The 20347-nt window shown below is 34.9% G+C and overlaps 1 protein-coding gene across 1 annotated transcript in view; it reads left to right on the forward strand.

Annotated features, from left to right (window-relative positions):
- The window catches only part of LRRK2 (leucine rich repeat kinase 2), a 146806-nt gene that overhangs the window by 122358 nt on the left and 4101 nt on the right, over nucleotides 1–20347 (forward strand). Inside the window, exons 42-49 of the mRNA XM_023182780.2 lie at nucleotides 1786–1956; nucleotides 3464–3564; nucleotides 6621–6815; nucleotides 7902–8095; nucleotides 9698–9770; nucleotides 12858–13042; nucleotides 16986–17138; nucleotides 18424–18632. Of these exons, the coding sequence (XP_023038548.1) occupies nucleotides 1786–1956; nucleotides 3464–3564; nucleotides 6621–6815; nucleotides 7902–8095; nucleotides 9698–9770; nucleotides 12858–13042; nucleotides 16986–17138; nucleotides 18424–18632 (1281 nt within the window). The remainder of the gene's footprint in view (nucleotides 1–1785; nucleotides 1957–3463; nucleotides 3565–6620; nucleotides 6816–7901; nucleotides 8096–9697; nucleotides 9771–12857; nucleotides 13043–16985; nucleotides 17139–18423; nucleotides 18633–20347) is intronic.

Genomic DNA, 20347 nt, shown 5'->3' on the forward strand with positions numbered 1-20347 from the left:
TCAAATTCGATGTCTCCACCCTTCCAGCTCTTCATGCTTTTCCAGCATGGTGAGGACTGCTGAGCTCCATCTTTTGCTGGTAGTCTCTCTGTCAAATAGAACTGTTTCCAAATTCAGTCATTTACTCCTTGAAGGCTATGAATTCATACTTTGTTATATTTTTCTGGCTGCATATTTAAATTACTCTTACAATCATATAAGTTCATTGTAAAAATTTTCAAAATAAAAAGGAAGATAAAATATACAGATAATTTTAGCAAATGAAATAATAATTATATTGGGATATTTTCTTCTTAGATTTTAATTTGTACATTCCCGTCAACTTTTTATTTTGAAAATGTTTAAGCCTGCAGAACAGTTGAAAGAGTAGTACAGGCCAAGTGCAGTGGCTCCTGCCTGTAATCCCAGCACTTTGGGAGGCTGAGGTGGGTGGATCACTTGAGGTCAGGAGTTCAAGACCAGCCTGGCCAACATGGTGAAATCCCGTGTCTACTAAAAATACAAAAAATTAGCTGGGCATGGTGGTGGGCGCCTGTAATCCCTGCTACTCGGGAGGCTGAGGCAGGTGAATCTCTTGAAACCAGGAGGTGGAGGTTGCAGCAAGCCGAGATCACACCGCTGCACTCCAGCCTGGGCAAGAGAATGAGATCTCCATCTCAAAAAAAAAAAAAAGAAAGAAAGAAAGAATAGTACAGTATACACTCATATACCCTACACATAAATTCATTGATTATTTACTTTTTGCCCTACTTGTTCTTTCTTGCTCTTTTGCATATGAATGAATTGCTGAAATTAAGTTGTAGACATCATGCCATGTCATCTCTGAACAGTGTGTGTATTTCTTTAGAATAAGGATGTTTACTTACATGATCGTAATACCATTATCACAGCTAAGAAAATAATTCAGTTGATTTTTTCCACATATTTGATAACTTTCTGTCTATCCAGGATTCTATCCTACATTTTCTTTTAATTTATGTCATAGTGTATCATCTTAGAAAGTGATCCTTAAGTTACTGCATGGTATACATTGTTTAATTGTTTAACCATTTCCCTTTGTGATTGTGTGATTGGATTTCTTTAGGTTGTTTATATTTTTATTATTATCACAAATGTTGAAATCACTCTTATTTTCTTAAGAATTTAAAAGTAATTCATCTCTCTTGTGGAATAAAAGATTTATTTCCCCTTAAAAGAATTTCAGGCATGAACCCAAGAGAGAAGGCATTTTTTTTTTAGTTGTTGTTTTTATTTTTATTTTTTATTTTTTGGGTAGAAAGAGCAAAGTGACAAGTTCAGGAAATAATGAGAGTGTTAGAATTTTGGTCAGGTTAAAGTGAGTTGGAGTGAAGTTTAGAAATCTCCTTTCTGCTCATCTCTCCTGTTTTTAAAACACTGTCCTGGAAATAGTTAATATTAGGAATGAGAAAAATGATATAGGTTTTCCTAGTAAGCTTTATTTCTTAATTATGAAATACTACTTAATAACTTACCATTGAATGTTTATCCTTATTATCCTTCAAGGTAATTTTATTGAAGATTGAAGATACTTATAATAAAGATTGAAAGGATTTTATTGTCCTTTGAGGTCAACCTCAGGGGATGAGATGTTATGAGACAGGACAATTAATTGACTTGATCAAGGTACCTGGTTATAAAAATAACACAGCCTGGTTTAGAACGTCTCTTCCTGACTCTCTTGTTTGGCATAGAGCCTAAGTGTATGCCTTCTTGGATGTATGAGCCCTGATGTTGGGCATATTTATTTTATCTGCTTACTTTCAGGGTTTCGTGCACCTGAAGTTGCCAGAGGAAATGTCATTTATAATCAACAAGCTGATGTTTATTCATTTGGTTTGCTACTCTATGACATTTTGACAACTGGAGGTAGAATAGTAGAGGGTTTGAAGTTTCCAAATGAGTTTGATGAATTGGCAATACAAGGAAAATTACCTGGTAAGCTCTGTTTCCTCTACAATGAAGATTATTTTTTCTTTATATCAGCAGCTTTATTTTTATTTAATTGTAGTTGTATGCTTAATTCCTTAAACAGATGATCATTTTTTGTTTAAAGCATAAATATTCTTAAATCCTGTGGCATATTAATAAAAATCAACTGAAAAAGGTAGCAATTTTAGGCTTTTTAAAAGAATTCCAAATTAATATTGGTGCATTTAGTATTATATTTAGAAACATACTCAGAAAAGGAAATTGCTGTTAGAACTCCACATTTGGTGATTTTTAATTTTCATAAATAATTACTATGTACTCATTATCCTGGAATGTTTTCATTTTCTTGGAGTGAAATAATTTACATGCAGGAATGGAAGACTGAATGATCTATAATAATAATTTTTAGTAAGAATCGGTAAATGCGTATTTAATGTTATCAAAGCTCATTTGGAATGGTTGTCTCAGGCTTTCAAGAAATTAGAGGACTTTGTAATTCATTCCTTAGCCATTACTTTGGTTCTCACCCCAAAATGCCCTTTTAAATTTGTTTAGCTCTTCTCATATTTTCTGTTTTCCCTTTCATTTAAAAAATACTTTTGAGTGTACACGACGTGCCACGTACAGGAAATAGAGCTTTATCTTTTTTGAGTGTAACTTCAAGATCGTGGCAAAACACAACATATTATTAATTGGATAAACCTTAGATATAATCTAGGTATTTCCTTTATTTTACTAGTTTTCTAGTGAAAATATTCAGGTCTCTGCTGGGTGCAGTGGCTCACGCCTGTAATCCCAGCACTTTGGGAGGCCCAGGCAGGCACATCACTTGAGGCCAGGAGCTAGAGTCCAGCTGGGCCAACATGGTGAAACCCTGTCTCTACTAAAAATACAAAAATTAGCTGGGCATGGTGGCACGTGCCTGTAGTCCCAGCTACCAAGGAGGCTGAGGCATGAGAATAGCTTGAACCTGGGAGGTGGAGGTTGCAGTGAGCCAAGATCGCACCACTGCACTCCAGCCTAAGCAACAGTGAGACTCCATCTTAAAAAAAAAAAAAAAAAAAAAAAAAATCAGTTCTGCATTCTGTATCAACCAGAAGAATAAGCAACATCTTATAAAAAACAAATGTGCACAAACCATCTGTGAGGACATAAGGATTAAATGCTTGCCTACTTTGAGTATTAAAATAAAAAGTAGAAGCTTAATTTTTATATGAGTAAAAGTGTTTCCAAAGTCTATTTGAAATGCAGGTATAGAATGAAAATCTATTATTTTATTAAATTGTTATTTGGGTCTCTTTTGCTTCCATAAAAAATCATCTTTTTCCACATCTCTTAGTGGAGATCAATTTAACAAAATTAGCTTTAATTTTGTTAAGTAAATTTACATAAATATAGGATTATGGAGATAATATTTTTCTTTGCAATGTCTGGACCTTTTATAAACATTGAGGGGAAATTTAAGTGTTCTTACTTATTTAGTATGCTAGCATGATGTTTTTTAATGTTTTAGATCCAGTTAAAGAATATGGTTGTGCCCCATGGCCTATGGTTGAAAAATTAATTACAAAGTGTTTGAAAGAAAATCCTCAAGAAAGGCCTACTTCTGCCCAGGTATTCTTATAATAAAATGTTGTTAATATTTTGTACAGAACATCATGTGCATATATGTGTATATATATAAAATCTTCAAATATATATACATAAACACATAAATAAACACACACAGACAGAATTAAAAATACTTATAAGGCAAACCTCCTATAATTTTCACCATCCCAGGCACAGAAAAAGGACATTGCCAAAACCCCACGTGCTTCCGTATGTCTGTCTCCTCTCCTCTTCTTTGAAATGCCTGCCCATTATTTTGCCCATTTTTCTGTTGACTCTTTTGCCTACAAATCAAACGAGAAAAAAATTTTCATATATAACCTACTAATCCTTTGTTGGTTTTATATGTTGCAAATTTCTTTTTCGAGTTCGTGGCTTGATTTTTGAATTTCCTGTAGGGTGCCCACTAATGAACAGAATTTCTTAATTTTAATATATATAAATTTAACAATCCTTCTTTTTCCTTCTTTTTCTAGTTATTCCTGTTTGGTCCTGTTGTAGAGTCCATCTTTCTTTTAGAGCCATAAAAATATTTACCTATGATTTCTTCAAGCCTTTTAAAAGTTTGGTTTTGACAAGTTTTTAATCCATTGGAATTGACATTTTTATCTGTATCTAACTCCTTTTTTTAATGTAGAAAACTAGTTTTTTCAGCTTGATTTACTAAATGGTTTCTCCCCTTTTGTCCCATTGATCTGTTGTGTCCCTTTCATAGTTTATTAAAGATAATGCACATATCCACATGTACACTGTCTTCCACTGATCAACTCGCTTATTTTTCCTCCAGTATTACCCTGTCTTAATTCCTGTAGCTTTTTAATGGTCTCTCCCTATTTACTTTTCTCATCCAGGAATATTTTAACCAGTCTTAGGCTTAGCTTTTCTACATAAAATTTAGAATCATGCTGTCAAATCTTATGAAAAACCACATTGTCCTTCGGATTGGTCTTAGATTAATATGGAAACAATCTGGAGAGGATATCCTTATGGTATTAAGTCTTTGTATTCTTTTTTTTTTTTTTTTTTTTTTTTTGAGAGAGGGTCTCGCTCTGTTACCTAGGCTGGAGTGCAGTGGCAGGGTCACAGCTCAATGCAGCTTTGACCTCCTGGGCTCAAGCTATCCTGTCACCTCAGTCTCCATCAACCAATTGTGTGCCACCAGGCCTGGTTAACTTTTCCCTTAATTTTTTTTTTTGTAGAGAATGAGTCTCATTATGTTGCCTAGGCTGGTCTTGAACTCCTGGCCTCAAGCAATCCTCCCGCCTAAGCCTCCCGAAGTGCCGGGATTATAGGCATGAACCAGTGTACCTGGCCAAGTCTTCCTATTCTGGAATGGCATAAATTCTCTCTGTTTACTTAGGTCTTCTCAAGTGTCTTTCAATAAAGTTTTGTAATGCTACGTATAGGTCTTGAATATCTTTGGCTGGATTTTCTTGCTGCAAATGCAATTCATGGCTTGAGATTTGTTTTTTAACTGCCTAGTTGATGCAAATCTGGTCTATGAATTGTACTGACAACAAGCTTGTGAATAGCAATTTTTCAGCAACCTTTTGCTCCCTCTCCCCCTTTCCCCGCACAGTCCCAAAGCAACTTTCCTTATATACCAATGAAGGTGGAAATGTGGACAGGTTGATTTCTGCTTCTTGTTTATGCTGAATGTGCAGTCTCTTAGGGTCCCAGCTTTATGGGTACAGTCCCTTTACTAAGACTGTCTTATCTTGGGAAGGCCGTAGACTATAACTTCTTTCCCATGGACACCACAAAGCATCCAAGAGTATACATTTATTTTGTCTCACTTCGTCTTGGCAGACAAATGTCTTCAGGGCAAGTCTGGCTTTAGGGGTCAACTGACCTCTTTGGTTTCTGTTTCTCACTGTGATTTTGGCCTGATAATGCCTTATGGTATCAGATCTTCAATGTTTTTTAATACATTGTTTTTAAAAAAATCATTTAGCATTTTAAATTGTTTTTAGTTGGAAGATTTGCCCAAGTAACCTCGTCCACCATATTATCTGAAAGAGAACTCTTGTGATGTTTTATACTTACACACATTTTAATAAATGTGGGTTATCTTTATGTTGGGAGCTCTTGATTTTGTGTTGTAATTAATTGGAAAAGTTTTAACTTTAAATTTTCTGATCAAAAATAGTCAAGTCCAACTATAATGACTTTATCAAACATTATATGCTTTCTTTTCTACATGGCTTATTTGTTTTTAAATTTATGTTACCACCAGTGTTAGTCACATGAACTTTTATATTTATGTCAACAGTAAACATTTTTCATAACTTGTTGTTTTACTTCTTTTTTCATTTTCAACTGTATTTCACTTATACTTAACAGAATATATAACAAGTATATATATATATATGACAATATTAAAAAGCTTAGACATACTTATTTTATCTTTAAAATATAACATATACTAGACAAGACAGGAAAACTCATCACCTTTACGAGATGAGGCACAGAGAGAGTAATGGGCTTTCTTGGTGTCTCCTGAGTGGTGGGTAAGTGGCCATGGCACACCTCTAATCCCAGTTTCCTGACTTATGGTTCTGTTTTCTTACAGTGCCTTCACACTGTCTCTCCAGATCATTAGTGTTTGAAGGACAAACATAAAAACAGAATCTAGAGGTGACCTCTAAATTTTGTTACCAAAGACTGAAATTCCTGTTCCTTTCAACTACTAGAAGCTCAACTAAATTGTTGTCCCAAGGGTTTTTCTGTCACTTACAGTGGCTCTGCAATGTAGAATTGCATGAAGAGTACCTCCTGACTCTGCTAAAATCCTGTTTAATTGACCCTTGAGATTTTCAAGTTAAAAAAAAATACTACACATACCAAAAAGTATCAAATACAGTTTAAAAATACAGATCTGCCTTTTCATGTAATTGTATCTGTAGTTTAGACACTAATCTTGATGAGCTAGTTGGGTTCCAGTTTAACAGTTTTTGGTTTTGCTTGACAGAGCTATAACATTTAAGTCTATGTTTGATTTTTCAAGGGAAATGAGTTAACTTGATAAGTACTGTTTCATTATCTTTAAACTTTCTCAGGTCTTTGACATTTTGAATTCAGCTGAATTAGTCTGTCTGACGAGACACATTTTATTACCTAAAAACGTAATTGTTGAATGCATGGTTGCTACACATCACAACAGCAGGAATACAAGCATTTGGCTGGGCTGTGGGCACACCGACAGAGGACAGCTATCATTTCTTGACTTAAATACTGAAGGATACACTTCTGAGGTAAATCCAATGCTCTTTAAATCTTTTGTAATTTAAAGCATATACCAGTTAGAAAGTTACTTAGGAAAAATTTTTTAAATTTATTTTTTACAAAGTAAAAATTTACAAATTTTAATTTTACAAAGTAAAAACAAAAGTATAAATTTTTTACAAAATAACAAATAAATTAAATAAGAGCCAATGTAAGAATATTATTCAATTAGCCTTCTGTTAGAACAAGAGTATTCAAGAGCTAGTGTGTTTTGCTTTAGGATAACAGTATATGTCTTAGTTCAGCATACCCAGAAACAGCCTGAGATGTTGCACAAGTGATTTAAAGAAAGAGAATCTTAGAGGGAAGTAAAGGAAGCTAGAAAGGGCAGAGGAAGAAGCTCAGTAGAAATGTGGTTTCTGAGGAGGTCTAGCCTCAGTCTCTGCCCACAAGGATCTCTGGAGTATGAACAGTAGCACAGAATTTTCCCACTGCCAGGCAAGGGGGCCAGTCTTTCATTCTCACATACTGGTCAGTCATTGGCTGCAATCTGCTGGGAGGTGGGGGTAGTGTAACTTTCAAGGCATTTCTGGGCAAGCTGCCCCTTGTCATCTCAGGGCATTCTCGGGTAAAGAGCACAGCTGTGAACTATAGTAGCCAACACTCATGGTAGTCAGGGATGGCGTACCTGATGGATAAAGGAGATCCGGGCATGGCTCTGCAAGTGGATCAATACATTGTATTGGCAAATATAAGATAAATTTCTAGACTTAAAAGACAACCTAATATTTTGACTGCTGCCTAGAGATAAATATTGTACCTCGACATTAGTTCTGAGGTTAAATAATATTCTTATATGGTTTGAAGGAATGAGAATTCACACTGAACAATAATTTTTAATTTTACTTTCAGATGTTATCTTGATAGACAAAACTTGTTTGCCAACTAACTCAATTATTATTGAAAATTAAATAAAATTGGCATTGTTTTTAAAAGTAAATGCAAGAAAGCGAAAAGAGTTAAGTATGTTGATAACAGAATCCTTTATTCTGTACAAGTTCTAGTTGCTTAAGCTTAAATCAATTCCTTGTAAGAATATTTTCTTTTCTTAACAGGAAGTTGCTGAGAGTAGAATATTGTGCTTAGCCTTGGTGCATCTTCCTGTTCAAAAAGAAAGCTGGATTGTGTCTGGGACACAGTCTGGTACTCTCCTGGTCATCAATACCGAAGATGGGAAAAAGAGACATACCCTAGAAAAGATGACTGATTCCATCACTTGTTTGTATTGCAATTCCTTTTCCAAGCAAAGGTATGGTAGTGAATTTGATCATTGGGGGAAATTACAGACCTTTTAAATGACTTAATTGTGTGCAGAATTGTTATTGCATCAGTAAAGATTGTTCGTTTTTAACCCATTTTCATTGGTTTGCATATATTAAAGGGAATTGTGGAAGGTCACAGAGATATTTGTTATTTTTCTGAATACAGATCTAGCTGAGACAGTTATAAAATAAGTCAACCATTTCTTCAGGCCTACCAGCCCTGCTCCTGGTATTACCTCAACTGTGGCTCTCTCTCTTTACTTCTCCTCAGATCAATGCATCTTTGTAGGGCCTTTTCAAGGATAAATTCTCATTCATTCATTCTTTGAATGTGTGTGTGTGTGTGTGTGTGTGTGTGTATGTGTGTGTATAAGCCCATTGTGTGCCAGGCTTAAACATACCAATTGTCTATCAAATTAAGAAAAAAATTAAATAAATGAATTAATAAATTCTGAATTGGTGAAAATGACTTAGCTCTTATCAGTTGCAGGGTTCTTGTCCCAAAGAAATATATCTACATAGCAAAATTTCAGGTGTGAGTTGTAGGTTGGTGTCTGTAATATTTGGGGCAGGATGATTTCCAGGAGGCATTAAGATTATACCCCATATATTTCTCTGGTTTAAGTTAGTATTGGAAAAAAAGTATTAGAAAAATGTGAAGCCTGCTTTTGGTACCTGAAATATCAACTCCACTGGCAGTTTTGGAGTTGAAATTATTTGAATATGGTCAAAGAAAAATTTCAATGGATAGGATCGGGCCAGGAAGATTTTATTCAAGCCTATCACAACAGGGGAGAGAGATCTGATTGAACTAAACTCCACTGAAACAAAAGGTGGGAGAGTTTTAAGTGCAGGGGTGAGCTAATGGAAAAGTACCTGAGGATTTGTTGCGGGGAAGTGGGAGCAGTTGTCAATGTGATTAGGCCATCTGTGCTTGCTAATTGTCCCTTCTTGAAGGTAGGCTCCTATCCTCCCACAGACACTGGAGAATAGTCTTCCTTTCTTCCTTCCTTCCCTCCTTCCTTCCTTCCTTCCACCCACCTTTTTGCTCTTGTTGCCCAAGTTGGAGTGCACTGCATGATCTCGGCTCACTGCAACTTCCACCTCCTGAGTTCAAGCGATTCTCTAGCCTCAGCCTCCCGAGTAGCTGGGATTACAGGCATACAACACCAAACCCAGCTAATTTTTTGTATTTTTAGTAGACAACGGGGTTTCACCATGTTAGCCAGACTGGTCTCGAACTCCTGACCTCAGGGGATCTGCCCACCTCGGCCTCCCAAAGTGCTGGGATTACACGTGTGAGCCACCGCACCAGGCCTCTTTCTTGATAATTACATTTCAAAGGAATGGCTCCCAAGTCCTTGGAAAAGACATTCCTGGGGTATAAAACTGGAAAGAGTCTGGGAAAAGGGGCAGAGAAAGAATTTATAATTGCAAGTCTTCTAAAGTAAATACTCTAAGAAAAGGGAGGTTAGGAGTTTATAGTTGAGAAGTCTATCTAAAGTTTAATAAATCAGAGGAGAACATTAAGGCCATTTTAGTCAACGTACATGTTCTTTTTGTAACAATTTCAACATTTTTCCTTTCAGCAAACAAAAAAATTTTCTTTTGGTTGGAACCGCTGATGGCAATTTAGCAATTTTTGAAGATAAGACTGTTAAGGTAAATGTTGAATGCATTCTACATCTAAATTTATTTTAAGTCTTTTGTTTTATATATATCTCACCCCCCTCTTAAGGGATTATAAACTCTGTGAGAGCAAAAATCATAAATTATGCTTATATTTGTATTGCTTCATAAAGTCTTGCACACAGTAGATCCTCTGAAAATACTTGCTGATTGACTGTATATTTTATATGAGTGAACTAAGAATAAGATGATAAATGACATCTGATTGATAATGTTAGGAATGGAAATAATTCAATTTGTACAGATTTGTATCTGAGGCAGATAAGATAATTCCTTATAAATATATTGTGGGAAAAAAAACCAAAAAGATACTTAAGTTTTAAATATGACTTGCCATTAACTTTTTCTTAAGCATTGAATAAATCATTTAATTTTGTGTTCTTCAGATTCTTATTTAGTCATTAAAGCATTTATTCCTCTATCCATCTATTCATCTTTGGTTCCGTATATTCACTCTACTTCCTACCCGTTCATTCTCCTATTACCAAAAAGCTTATTATCTGAGGAGAGACATGGAAGTAGAGTATAATAACCCTTAGGTTATTTCTTATGTAATTTTTACATGGGGAAAAAGAATAGATTGAATGTAACAATAATATTTTGAATATGACTTAAATTTTTTTATATATAGTATTTGTACATATTTATGGGGTACATGTGATATGCTGTTACATGCATAGAATGTGTAATGATCAACTCAGGGTGTTTAGGATATCCATCACCATGAGCATTTATTTCTATGTGTTGAGAACATTTCAAGTCTTCTCTTCTGGTTATTTTGAAATGTTTTTAACTGTAGTCACTTTATTGTACTATTGAACATTAGAACTTATTCCTCCTATCTAACTCTATGTTTGTACCCATTAACCAGCCTCTCTTCATCCTCCCCTTCTCCCACACACCCATATCTTTCCAAGCCTCTGATAACTATCATTCTACTCTCTACCTCCATGAGATCAACTTTTTTAGCTCCCACATATGAGTGAGTACATGTGATATTTGTCTTTCTGTGCTTGGCTTATTTCACTTAACATAATGACCTCCAGTTCCATCCATGTTGCTGTATATGACATGATTTCTTTCCTTTTTATGATCAAATGGTATTCCATTATGTAAACACACACATTTTCTTTATGCATTCATTCATTCATGGGCACTTAGGTAGATTCCATTTTTTAGCTATTGTGAATAGTGCTGCAATAAACATGGGGATATAGGAATCTCTTTGATATACTGGTTCCTTTTCCTTTAGATTAGTATCAGTAGTGACATTGTTGGATTGTATGGTAGTTCTATTTGTAGGTTTTTGGAGAAATCACCATTCTGTTTTCTGTAGTGGGTATAGTAATTTACATACCCACCAACAGCATGTGGGCATTCCTTTTTTTCCACATCCTTGCCAGCATGTTATTTTTTGTCTTTTTTACAATAGCCATTCTAACTAGGTGAAGAAGATCTCGGTGTGGTTTTCATTTGCATTTTTACTGATGATTAGTTAATGTTGAGCATTTTTTTTTTCATGTATCCATTGGCCATTACTATGTCTTCTTTTGGAAATGTCTATTTAGATCCTTTGCCAACTTTTTGTCTTGTTTTAAGACAGGGTCTCGCTCTCTCACCCAGGCTGGAGCACAGTGGCATGATCATAGCTCACTGCAGCCTTGACCTTCTGCACTCAAGTGATCCTCTAACATCAGCTTCATGAGTAGCTGGCACTACAGGTGTGTGCCACCATACCTGGCTATTTATTTTTATTTTTTGTAGAGATGGGACCCCACTATGTTGTCCAGACTGATCTCAAACTCCTGGGCTCAAGCAATCCTCCTGCCTCATCTTCTCAAAGTGCTGGAATTACAGGCATGAGCCGCCACACCCCGCCCTTTGCCTACTTTTCAATGGGGTTCTTCTTTTTTTTTTTTTTTCCTGTTGAGTTGCTTTTTCGAGTTTCTTGTGTATTCTGGATGAATAGTTTGCAAGTATTTCCTCACATTCAACAGATCGTCTCTATATTGTTGATAGTTTCCTTTGCTGTGCAGAAGCTTTTTAGTTTATTATTGTCCCATTTGTCTATTTTTGTTTTTGTTGCCTGTGCTTTTGGGATCTTAACCATAAACTCTTTGTCTAGACCAATGTTCTGAAATGTTTCCCCTGTTTCCTTCTAACAGTTTCATAGCTTCTGGTCTTATATTTAAGTCTTTAATCCATCTTGAGTTGATTTTTGTAAATGGTGAGAGAGTGGGGTCTAGTTTCATCCTTCTGCAGACTGATATCCAGCTTTTCCAGCACGATTTTTTGAAGGTGGTTTTCTTTCTCTCATGCATGCTTTTGGTGCCTTTGTTGAAAATAAGTTGGCTCTAAATATGTGGGTTTATTTCTGGGTCCTCTACATTGGTCTACGTATCTGTGTTTTTGCCAACACTGTGCTGGTTTGGTTACTCTAGCCTTGTAATATATTTTCAAGTCAGGTAGTGTGATGCCTCCAGCTTTTTTCTTTTTGCTCAGGAGTGTTTTGGCTATTTTGGCTCTTTTTTGGTTTTATAATTTTTTTTTTCTATTTTTGTGAGAAATATCTTTGGAGCTTTCATGGGAATTTCATTGAGTCTGTAGATTGCTTTGGGTAGTATGGTCATTTTAACAATATTAATTCTTCCACTCTGTGAGCATGAATATCTTTCCATGTGTTTGTGTCCTCTTCAATTTCTTTCATGTTTTTCAGGTTTCCTTATAGAGATTGTTCATCATCTTGGTTAAATTTATTCCTAGGTGTTTTATTAATTTTTTGTAGCTACTTTAAGTGGGATTGCTTTCTTGATTTTTCAGCTACTTTGTTCTTGTGTAGATATGCTACTGATTTCTGTATGTTGGTTTTGAATCATTTATTGTCCTTATTTATCAGAACTAAGAGGTTTTTTCTGATGGAATCTTTTTAGGTTTTTGAGGTTTAATTTTAATATCTCTAATCATTTAAGATGGAAAGTTGTTTTTTGAAAGCACAGATTTTTAGTGTTTTATTCTGTGGATACTCAATTTGCTGAGTGTGTTTTCTTTTTTTTGGCAAAGCTTGAAGGAGCTGCTCCTTTGAAGATACTAAATATAGGAAATGTCAGTACTCCATTGATGTGTTTGAGTGAATCCACAAATTCAACAGAAAGAAATGTAATGTGGGGAGGATGTGGCACAAAGATTTTCTCCTTTTCTAATGATTTCACCATTCAGAAACTCATTGAGACAAGAACAAGCCAACTGTAAGTTATTTTTTATCTGTACAAGTAATTTGTCATTATCTTTATGTTTATTCCTTATAATCATTAATAATACTGTTGATAATTCATAAGGAAGATCTTTTAAAGTGCATAATTTATTTCTATCATAAAATTAAACATTCATTTTTAAAAATTTCAAAAAGCAGAAGGGTATCTTTAAAAAGTCACTCAGCCTAATCACTTTTAGGGATAAAATATGTAAACCCATTGTAATCTTAGTAGTATCTATCAATATAAATTTTTAAACAATTTTTATTATCTGTGTTTCAAATTAGACATGAAATTGGAAGACAGTCAACTCTGTATTTTGCCAAATTCATGGACTTTACATATGCAATTTGAGTAATTTCCATTAAGTATTGATTGTAGGAAAGATAGACAGCAAGTATTCTTGCTTGTCTCAAGTTGTTTCTAGATTTGATAATTGTACAGATGTCTACTAACAACCAAGTTAGTGATACCAGTTTCAAACAAGAATAAAATAAAATATTAATATAAACCTCTTTCAAGTATGTTTTTTTCAGTTGTATTTTAATCAGATTTTTGCAGTTGGTCCTTACTTATCACATTCCTCAGTGATAAGCAGTGTAGGATTGTGGATAAGAGCATAAACCATAGTTCACCTATTGCTTTGCCATCTATTGGTTTTGTGAACTTGGGCAATAACCTTTCACATCTTCAGTCATCTCTTACCTGAGGATTGTAATATTCTCTATCTCAAAGGGATATTTGGAGGAGTAAATAAGAACATTAATATATGGAACTTAATTAACGTAATGACCAGCACCTGGTAAGCTGTCAATAAACATTAGCTATTGTTATTATTCTTATTATTAGCTTTGAGTCAGAAATCCCTACCTTAGAGAATATCCTAGTTTCCCAATATCCATCTAATTGCCCAAGATTGGCACTTGGGAGTAATCTTTGACTCCTTTGTTTTTGCTCCCTTTATCCACTTGACCCTCCTAATTGTTATTCAAATCTTTCTACTTCTCACTGTTCTCAGTGCTGCTACCATAGGCCAGACTGCCATCCATCATCTGTGGCCACATTAACAAGAGCATCCAGTTCTCATCCTCTGATTATACTCTCTTCCACCTATTTTCAGCATTGCAGACAGAGGGACCTTTTTAAAATGTACATCAATCTGATGCAATTTTCCTGCTTAAAACCCTTTGGTGGCATCCCATTGTCCTTTATATGAAGTCCAAATTCCTTAAGATAGCCTACTGGGCCCTTCATAATTCAGTGCTTGCTTAGCTGTCTAGATTCATATTTTGCAACCTTCTTGTCATCTGTGCTTTACCCAAACTGAAATTGACTCAGATCTCTAAGATAACCTGTTACCTTTCACCCCCAGCCTTTGAATGTAGTATTCTCTTTACCTGGATGACTATTATGCACCCTGCCTATTTCAGTCCAAATGCCACTTGCTCTGAATGCCACTTCCATTGCATCTATTGCTTTCCATCACAATAGCTATTTTACTTTTATAATTGTATTTTTTTTAAAGTAGTTTCTTAATACCACTAAATCTATTGGTTTTCAACATTGGCTGTGCATTTAGAAACCACTAGGTAGCTGAAAATAATGATACCTGGGCCCTACCTCAGACCAATTAAATCAGATCAGTTAAGCCTGGGATGGGGAGCAGACTTGTTTTTTTTTCAGGTTCTCAAGTGATTCTAAAGTATATTCGAAGTTAAGATATACTGCAGACTGAAATGTATTGTAAGTTCCCATGAATGAGGATTTTTATTTCTGTGTTTACATATTTGTTTACTAGTATGTGGGTAACATTTAGATCAACTCATTTGCATTCTGTAACACCCACTTTTTAAAATATGAACGTAAAAATGTATTTTATTATTTTTATTTTTCAAATTTTATTTTAGACTCCGGGGTACATGTGCAGGTTTGCTAACAAAGGTATAGTGAGTGATGCTGAGGTTTGGAATACAACTCAACTCACAACCCAGCAAGTAAGCATAGTACTCGATAGGTAGTTTTTCATCCTTTTTCCCCTTCCTATAATTTCCACTTTTAACCTAATTATACAAGCCTGAAAACCTTTAAAAAGAAAGGGCCTCCAGTTTATTTTTTTATTTCATAGGTCATTTTATGGGCTCATGATTATCAATTAACTCCTTAAAGTTCCATATAAGATTTGGAGCACAGATGCTTTACTAGGGAGCATCCATAAAGATCAAGCTCTCAAAGATGTTCATCTCCCAAAAAGAGACTGGGACCTAGTTGCATAAACACTTAGAGAGAAATATTTGCTCTCTTCTGAACAAGTATCTCCTGTGGCCTTGATCTCTACCCCATGAAACAGACATCACATCACAAATCAGAGGTTGCCTCATTATCAGTACCCTCATCATTGTCAATACACGCCGACTCAGAGGCATATTGGGTAATGAAAGATAACTGCCTTTGAAGCCAGAAGACTGCACAACTTTTGGAGTTCTAGATCTGCAACATGTTTTTAGTACTAGGTCGGCAAGCATGATGTCAGTAGTCATGGAACCCTGAGCAAATTATTTAACATTTGTACATGTTTCTTTCTACAATTAAAAACATTGAGATTTGTCATATTTTATGTTTTTTTTATTAAGGATCAAGCAAGATAACACACAAAAGTATTTTATAAAATACAAAAATTCCCTGCAAAACTTTGTCTTAATTGGAACTATTTTCTATTAAATACAACAAACATCCAGGAAGGCATTACCTAAAACGTAGTGGCTCTCTGACAACACATCACATTTTTATCTCCTTTTCTAGAATAGAAAGAAAAGGGGGAGAAAAAAAAAACTTCCTGCTCTAGGATGTACTAATGATTGTTGAATCATTATGGTATTTTCATGTTATCTATCTGATTTAAATGCAATTTTGACTATTTTTACTTATTCCTGGTTGTTCATTCATACTGTAGTGCCTTCTATCCCCCCACTTCACAGACTGCTTGGTATATCAGAGGTGCTTATCTGTGCAACTCTTTACTGGACGAGGGTTATGTAGAAAATACATCGTCCTCATCCTTATGAAAGTACACTCATAATGTAGCGTGAGGGATGCCCTAATAAAGACAATTTTATATTTAATAAGGTCTATAATATGACAGTGACACCAGTGGGGAAAAGGGATTGGTTAGTCTATTTTGATAGGTCAGGGAAGAAATCCAGAAGAGCTGACATTTAAGTTAATCCTCAAAGGCCAAGTAGGAGTTTGCCGTGTTGATGTGGCCCATGGTAGCCAATCTGTTTGTGAAATATGTATAATGTCAGATGCCTTAGGTTGAAAGGGAAATATTTTAGGTGTTCGTAATTTTTCTTTATATTTAAAAGGGGAAAATGGCAAATATTTTACTTTCTGTTTATGTTTGGATGATTTGGATTTCTGTTTCCTATAATTTGACTGGCTCAACTGCAAAGATATGCCTTGCTTTAAAATTTGAAGACACTGCAACTAAATTTTTTTCAACATTTTATATTTTATAACTCTAGATATAAAAGGCTAATGCTTAGTTTTCTGAGCATTCATGAAACAAAGTTTTGCAACGACATTCAAAAGTTACAGATATTACAATATTTCCTTCAGAAATTTAGATATAGTATAAAATTCTACAAAGAGCCACATAGAATTGAAACTAAAAGTAAGACCAAAGTAAACATTGGACATAATCTTTATTTTATTATCAAGAGAAATTAGTATAAAGTAACCAAAAGTATGTAAAATACCAAAGCATGTTATATATTCAATTCAGAATTGTTAGGGAAGAATATGAAATAATTGCAATAGTCTAGCTTGTTTAGTTTTCAAAATAGTGTTTTTACATGCATTAAGAACTAAGGTTGTATTACACGTAGAAATTTTAAGAATAAAACAAATAGTGATGACTTTCTGTTTTTTTTCTCTGTAGGTTTTCTTATGCAGCTTTCAGTGATTCCAACATCGTAACAGTGGTGGTAGACACTGCTCTCTATATTGCTAAGAAAAATAGCCCTGTTGTGGAAGTGTGGGATAAGAAAACTGAAAAACTCTGCGAACTAATAGACTGTGTGCACTTTTTAAGGTTAATTCATTGGTTTTTAAGTTTATTTCCAAAAGAATTATCTTTGCACTTCATGTGTCGCAGAGGAAGGATTTGTCTTCCTTTCTGCCTCTGAATAGAGAATTTTTTAAAAATGCAGAAAAAAATTTGTAATGCTTCTCAGCACCATCTTTTCAAATCAGGAACATTTTGTCTTGGGAAAATAAAAAAATAGCATAATATGCATAGTTTTTTCATGGTATTATAAAGAATGCTCTCGAATGAAAATCGTATATTATTGAAAATGAGCATACTGGAGTCTCTGCTAGCTTTGATGTAGTTGTGTCACAGTGTCAAATACACTATTTATAATTAAATTATGGGCCCCAGGATTATCTGCTCTAAAGAAAAAGAGTCACAAAATAATAGACGAATATGGGGGGAAACACAATGGACTCAGCAAGGTACTAACTAAGGAGTTGGGATCAAGACCCCAGAATGAGAGCATAGTGCTTAGTCTGATGCAGCCCGTGAGTGACAAAACCATAGCAAGCACATTCTTTCTGTGCTGGTGCTGAGAAACAAGACCATTTTCAAGCTTATTTGCTAGCCACTTTATATTTTTATTTTGTTTTGGTTTTACCTTATAGATCTATGATACTCTTGAGAACATTTGAGATTACACACTGTATCTGTAAAAGGAGACTTCAAAGTTTCCTTTCTTAGATTCATCTGACAGTTTTTCTCTGGATTGTGAGAAGGGCTCACAGTTTATGTTCAGAAGAACCAACAGGTCTTCTTGATAAAGGGTTCCTTACTTCCTGAAGTGCCAAGACGATTAGGATTCTTTTATTTCTGGACACTTCATTTTGGTCGTGAATTAGACTATTCACTTGTTCTGGGAAAAAATCCAGTGGTTTGTATCAATATCTCTTACATGTGAGTGACTATAATTTTATATTCCTTTGTAACACTGAGACTTCATGTAAAGCTTTTGAATCTAACTTTTTTTTCTTTATCCTGGGCACATGCATGCTATTTTTACTGAATTAGATAGCTTTGGTATTTATAAAAATTGTATCCCTCTTATTCATAATTTCCTGAAAATGAAGGGCTATTGTTGTCTTTGATAATTTATACTTTAAGTAAAGAAATGTGGCTCTTTGGCATTCTGTGTTTAGCAAAATTTGCTTTGTATAATTTTAATGATGCATAATGTGTGGTGTCATGTTTTCATAATTTAAAATGTTATTTATGTTTTCATATATAAATAGCATTTATCTCTTAACTGGTGGTAAAATTATTAATGTATACTTTATGGTTCTAGGGAGGTAATGGTAAAAGTAAACAAGGAATCAAAACACAAAATGTCTTATTCTGGGAGAGTGAAAGCTCTCTGCCTTCAGAAGAACACTGCTCTTTGGATAGGAACTGGAGGAGGCCATATTTTACTCCTGGATCTTTCAACTCGTCGAGTTATACGTATAATTTACAACTTTTGTGATTCGGTCAGAGTCATGATGACAGCACAGCTAGGCAAGTTTCTTTCCTTTAGATATTTTTCATATTCTCTAAGTCTTATAAAATATGCCTTTATTTTACATTTACTTTTTCTCTGCGCTTTCCAGTGTCATTTGGATGGTCTTGGAGGTTCACACAATGAAACATAAGACTGGTGTAAATTGTGAATAGGGTCATTACAGAAATGGAGGGAGTGAATGCTCTCAGTCCCATAAGAGAAGCAGATTACTGCAGCTGAACATTCAGTTTGGGTCTTACTTGCTTTTTTCCTTTTTGCCTAAGGCAAAAATGGGAAATACATAGTGCTGAATATATTTCACTTTTTGAGCAAAGAAAATAAAGAAAATGTTTATTTTAATCATAGTCTAGCCTCCCACGCTTGTTAAAGAATCTCATTTGGTTTTTCATTCTGTAACAAATCTTTATTCTTGCAGCAATACATGCTGAACCACACAACCTACAAATATTGACAAATCATGTTTTACTGAAACTTTGTCTTTTTTTGCTTCTATTTTTCTATTTAAATATGATGAAATTGTGATAGCACATAAAATGTATTTTCTTCATAAATATATTTGTGTCTTCCTTTGATAATTTGATTTAGAATATAATAATAGCACATATACAAAAGTTTACAAAAACAACACTATGGGGTTTAATTCTGAAAAAAACTAGAATTTATGTAATTTTAGCAGATAATTAATGAATGTTTTGAACATGGTGAAGACAATAGATTCATTACAAGTATGTGTGAAAGAGGAATATGTGTTTCTCTAGCACCTTCACCTATTTTTCGTTTATAGACATTAGAGTTGCACAGAAGGAGTTAGAATTAGATGCTCTTAATGACTGCGAACTATTTTTTTTATTATTATTATACTTTAAGTTCTAGGGTACGTGTGCATAACGTGCAGGTTTGTTACATATGTATACTTGTGCCATGTTGGTGTGCTGCTCCCATCAACTCGTCAGCACCCATCAATTCGTCATTTATAACAGGTATACCTCCCAATGCAATCCCTCCCCGCTCCCCCCTCCCCATGATAGGCCCGGATGTGTGATGTTCCCCTTCCTGAGTCCAAGTGATCTCATTGTTCAGTTCCCACCTATAAGTGAGAACATGCGGTGTTTGGTTTTCTGTTCTTGTGATAGTTTGCTAAGAATGATGGTTTCCAGCTGCATCCATGTCCCTACAAAGGATGCAAACTCATCCTTTTTTATGGCTGCATAGTATTCCATGGTGTATATGTGCCACATTTTCTTAATCTAGTCTGTCACAGATGGACATTTGGGTTGATTCCAAGTCTTTGCTTTTGTGAATAGTGCCGCAATAAACATACGTGTGCATGTGTCTTTATAGCAGCATGATTTATAATCCTTTGGGTATACACCCAGTAGTGGGATGGCTGGGTCATATGGTACATCTAGTTCTAGATCCTTGAGGAATCGCCATACTGTCTTCCATAATGGTTGAACTAGTTTACAATCCCACCAACAGTGTAAAAGTGTTCCTATTTCTCCACATCCTCTCCAGCACCTGTTGTTTCCTGACTTTTGAATGATTGCCATTCTAACTGGTGTGAGATGGTATCTCATTGTGGTTTTGATTTGCATTTCTCTGATGGCGAGTGATGATGACCATTTTTTCATGTGTCTCTTGGCTGTATGAATGTCTTCTTTTGAGAAATGTCTGTTCATATCCTTTGCCCACTTTTTGATGGGGTTGTTTG

Source organism: Piliocolobus tephrosceles, chromosome 10 (genome assembly GCF_002776525.5).
Source record: "Piliocolobus tephrosceles isolate RC106 chromosome 10, ASM277652v3, whole genome shotgun sequence".
Classification (NCBI taxonomy): domain Eukaryota; kingdom Metazoa; phylum Chordata; class Mammalia; order Primates; family Cercopithecidae; genus Piliocolobus; species Piliocolobus tephrosceles.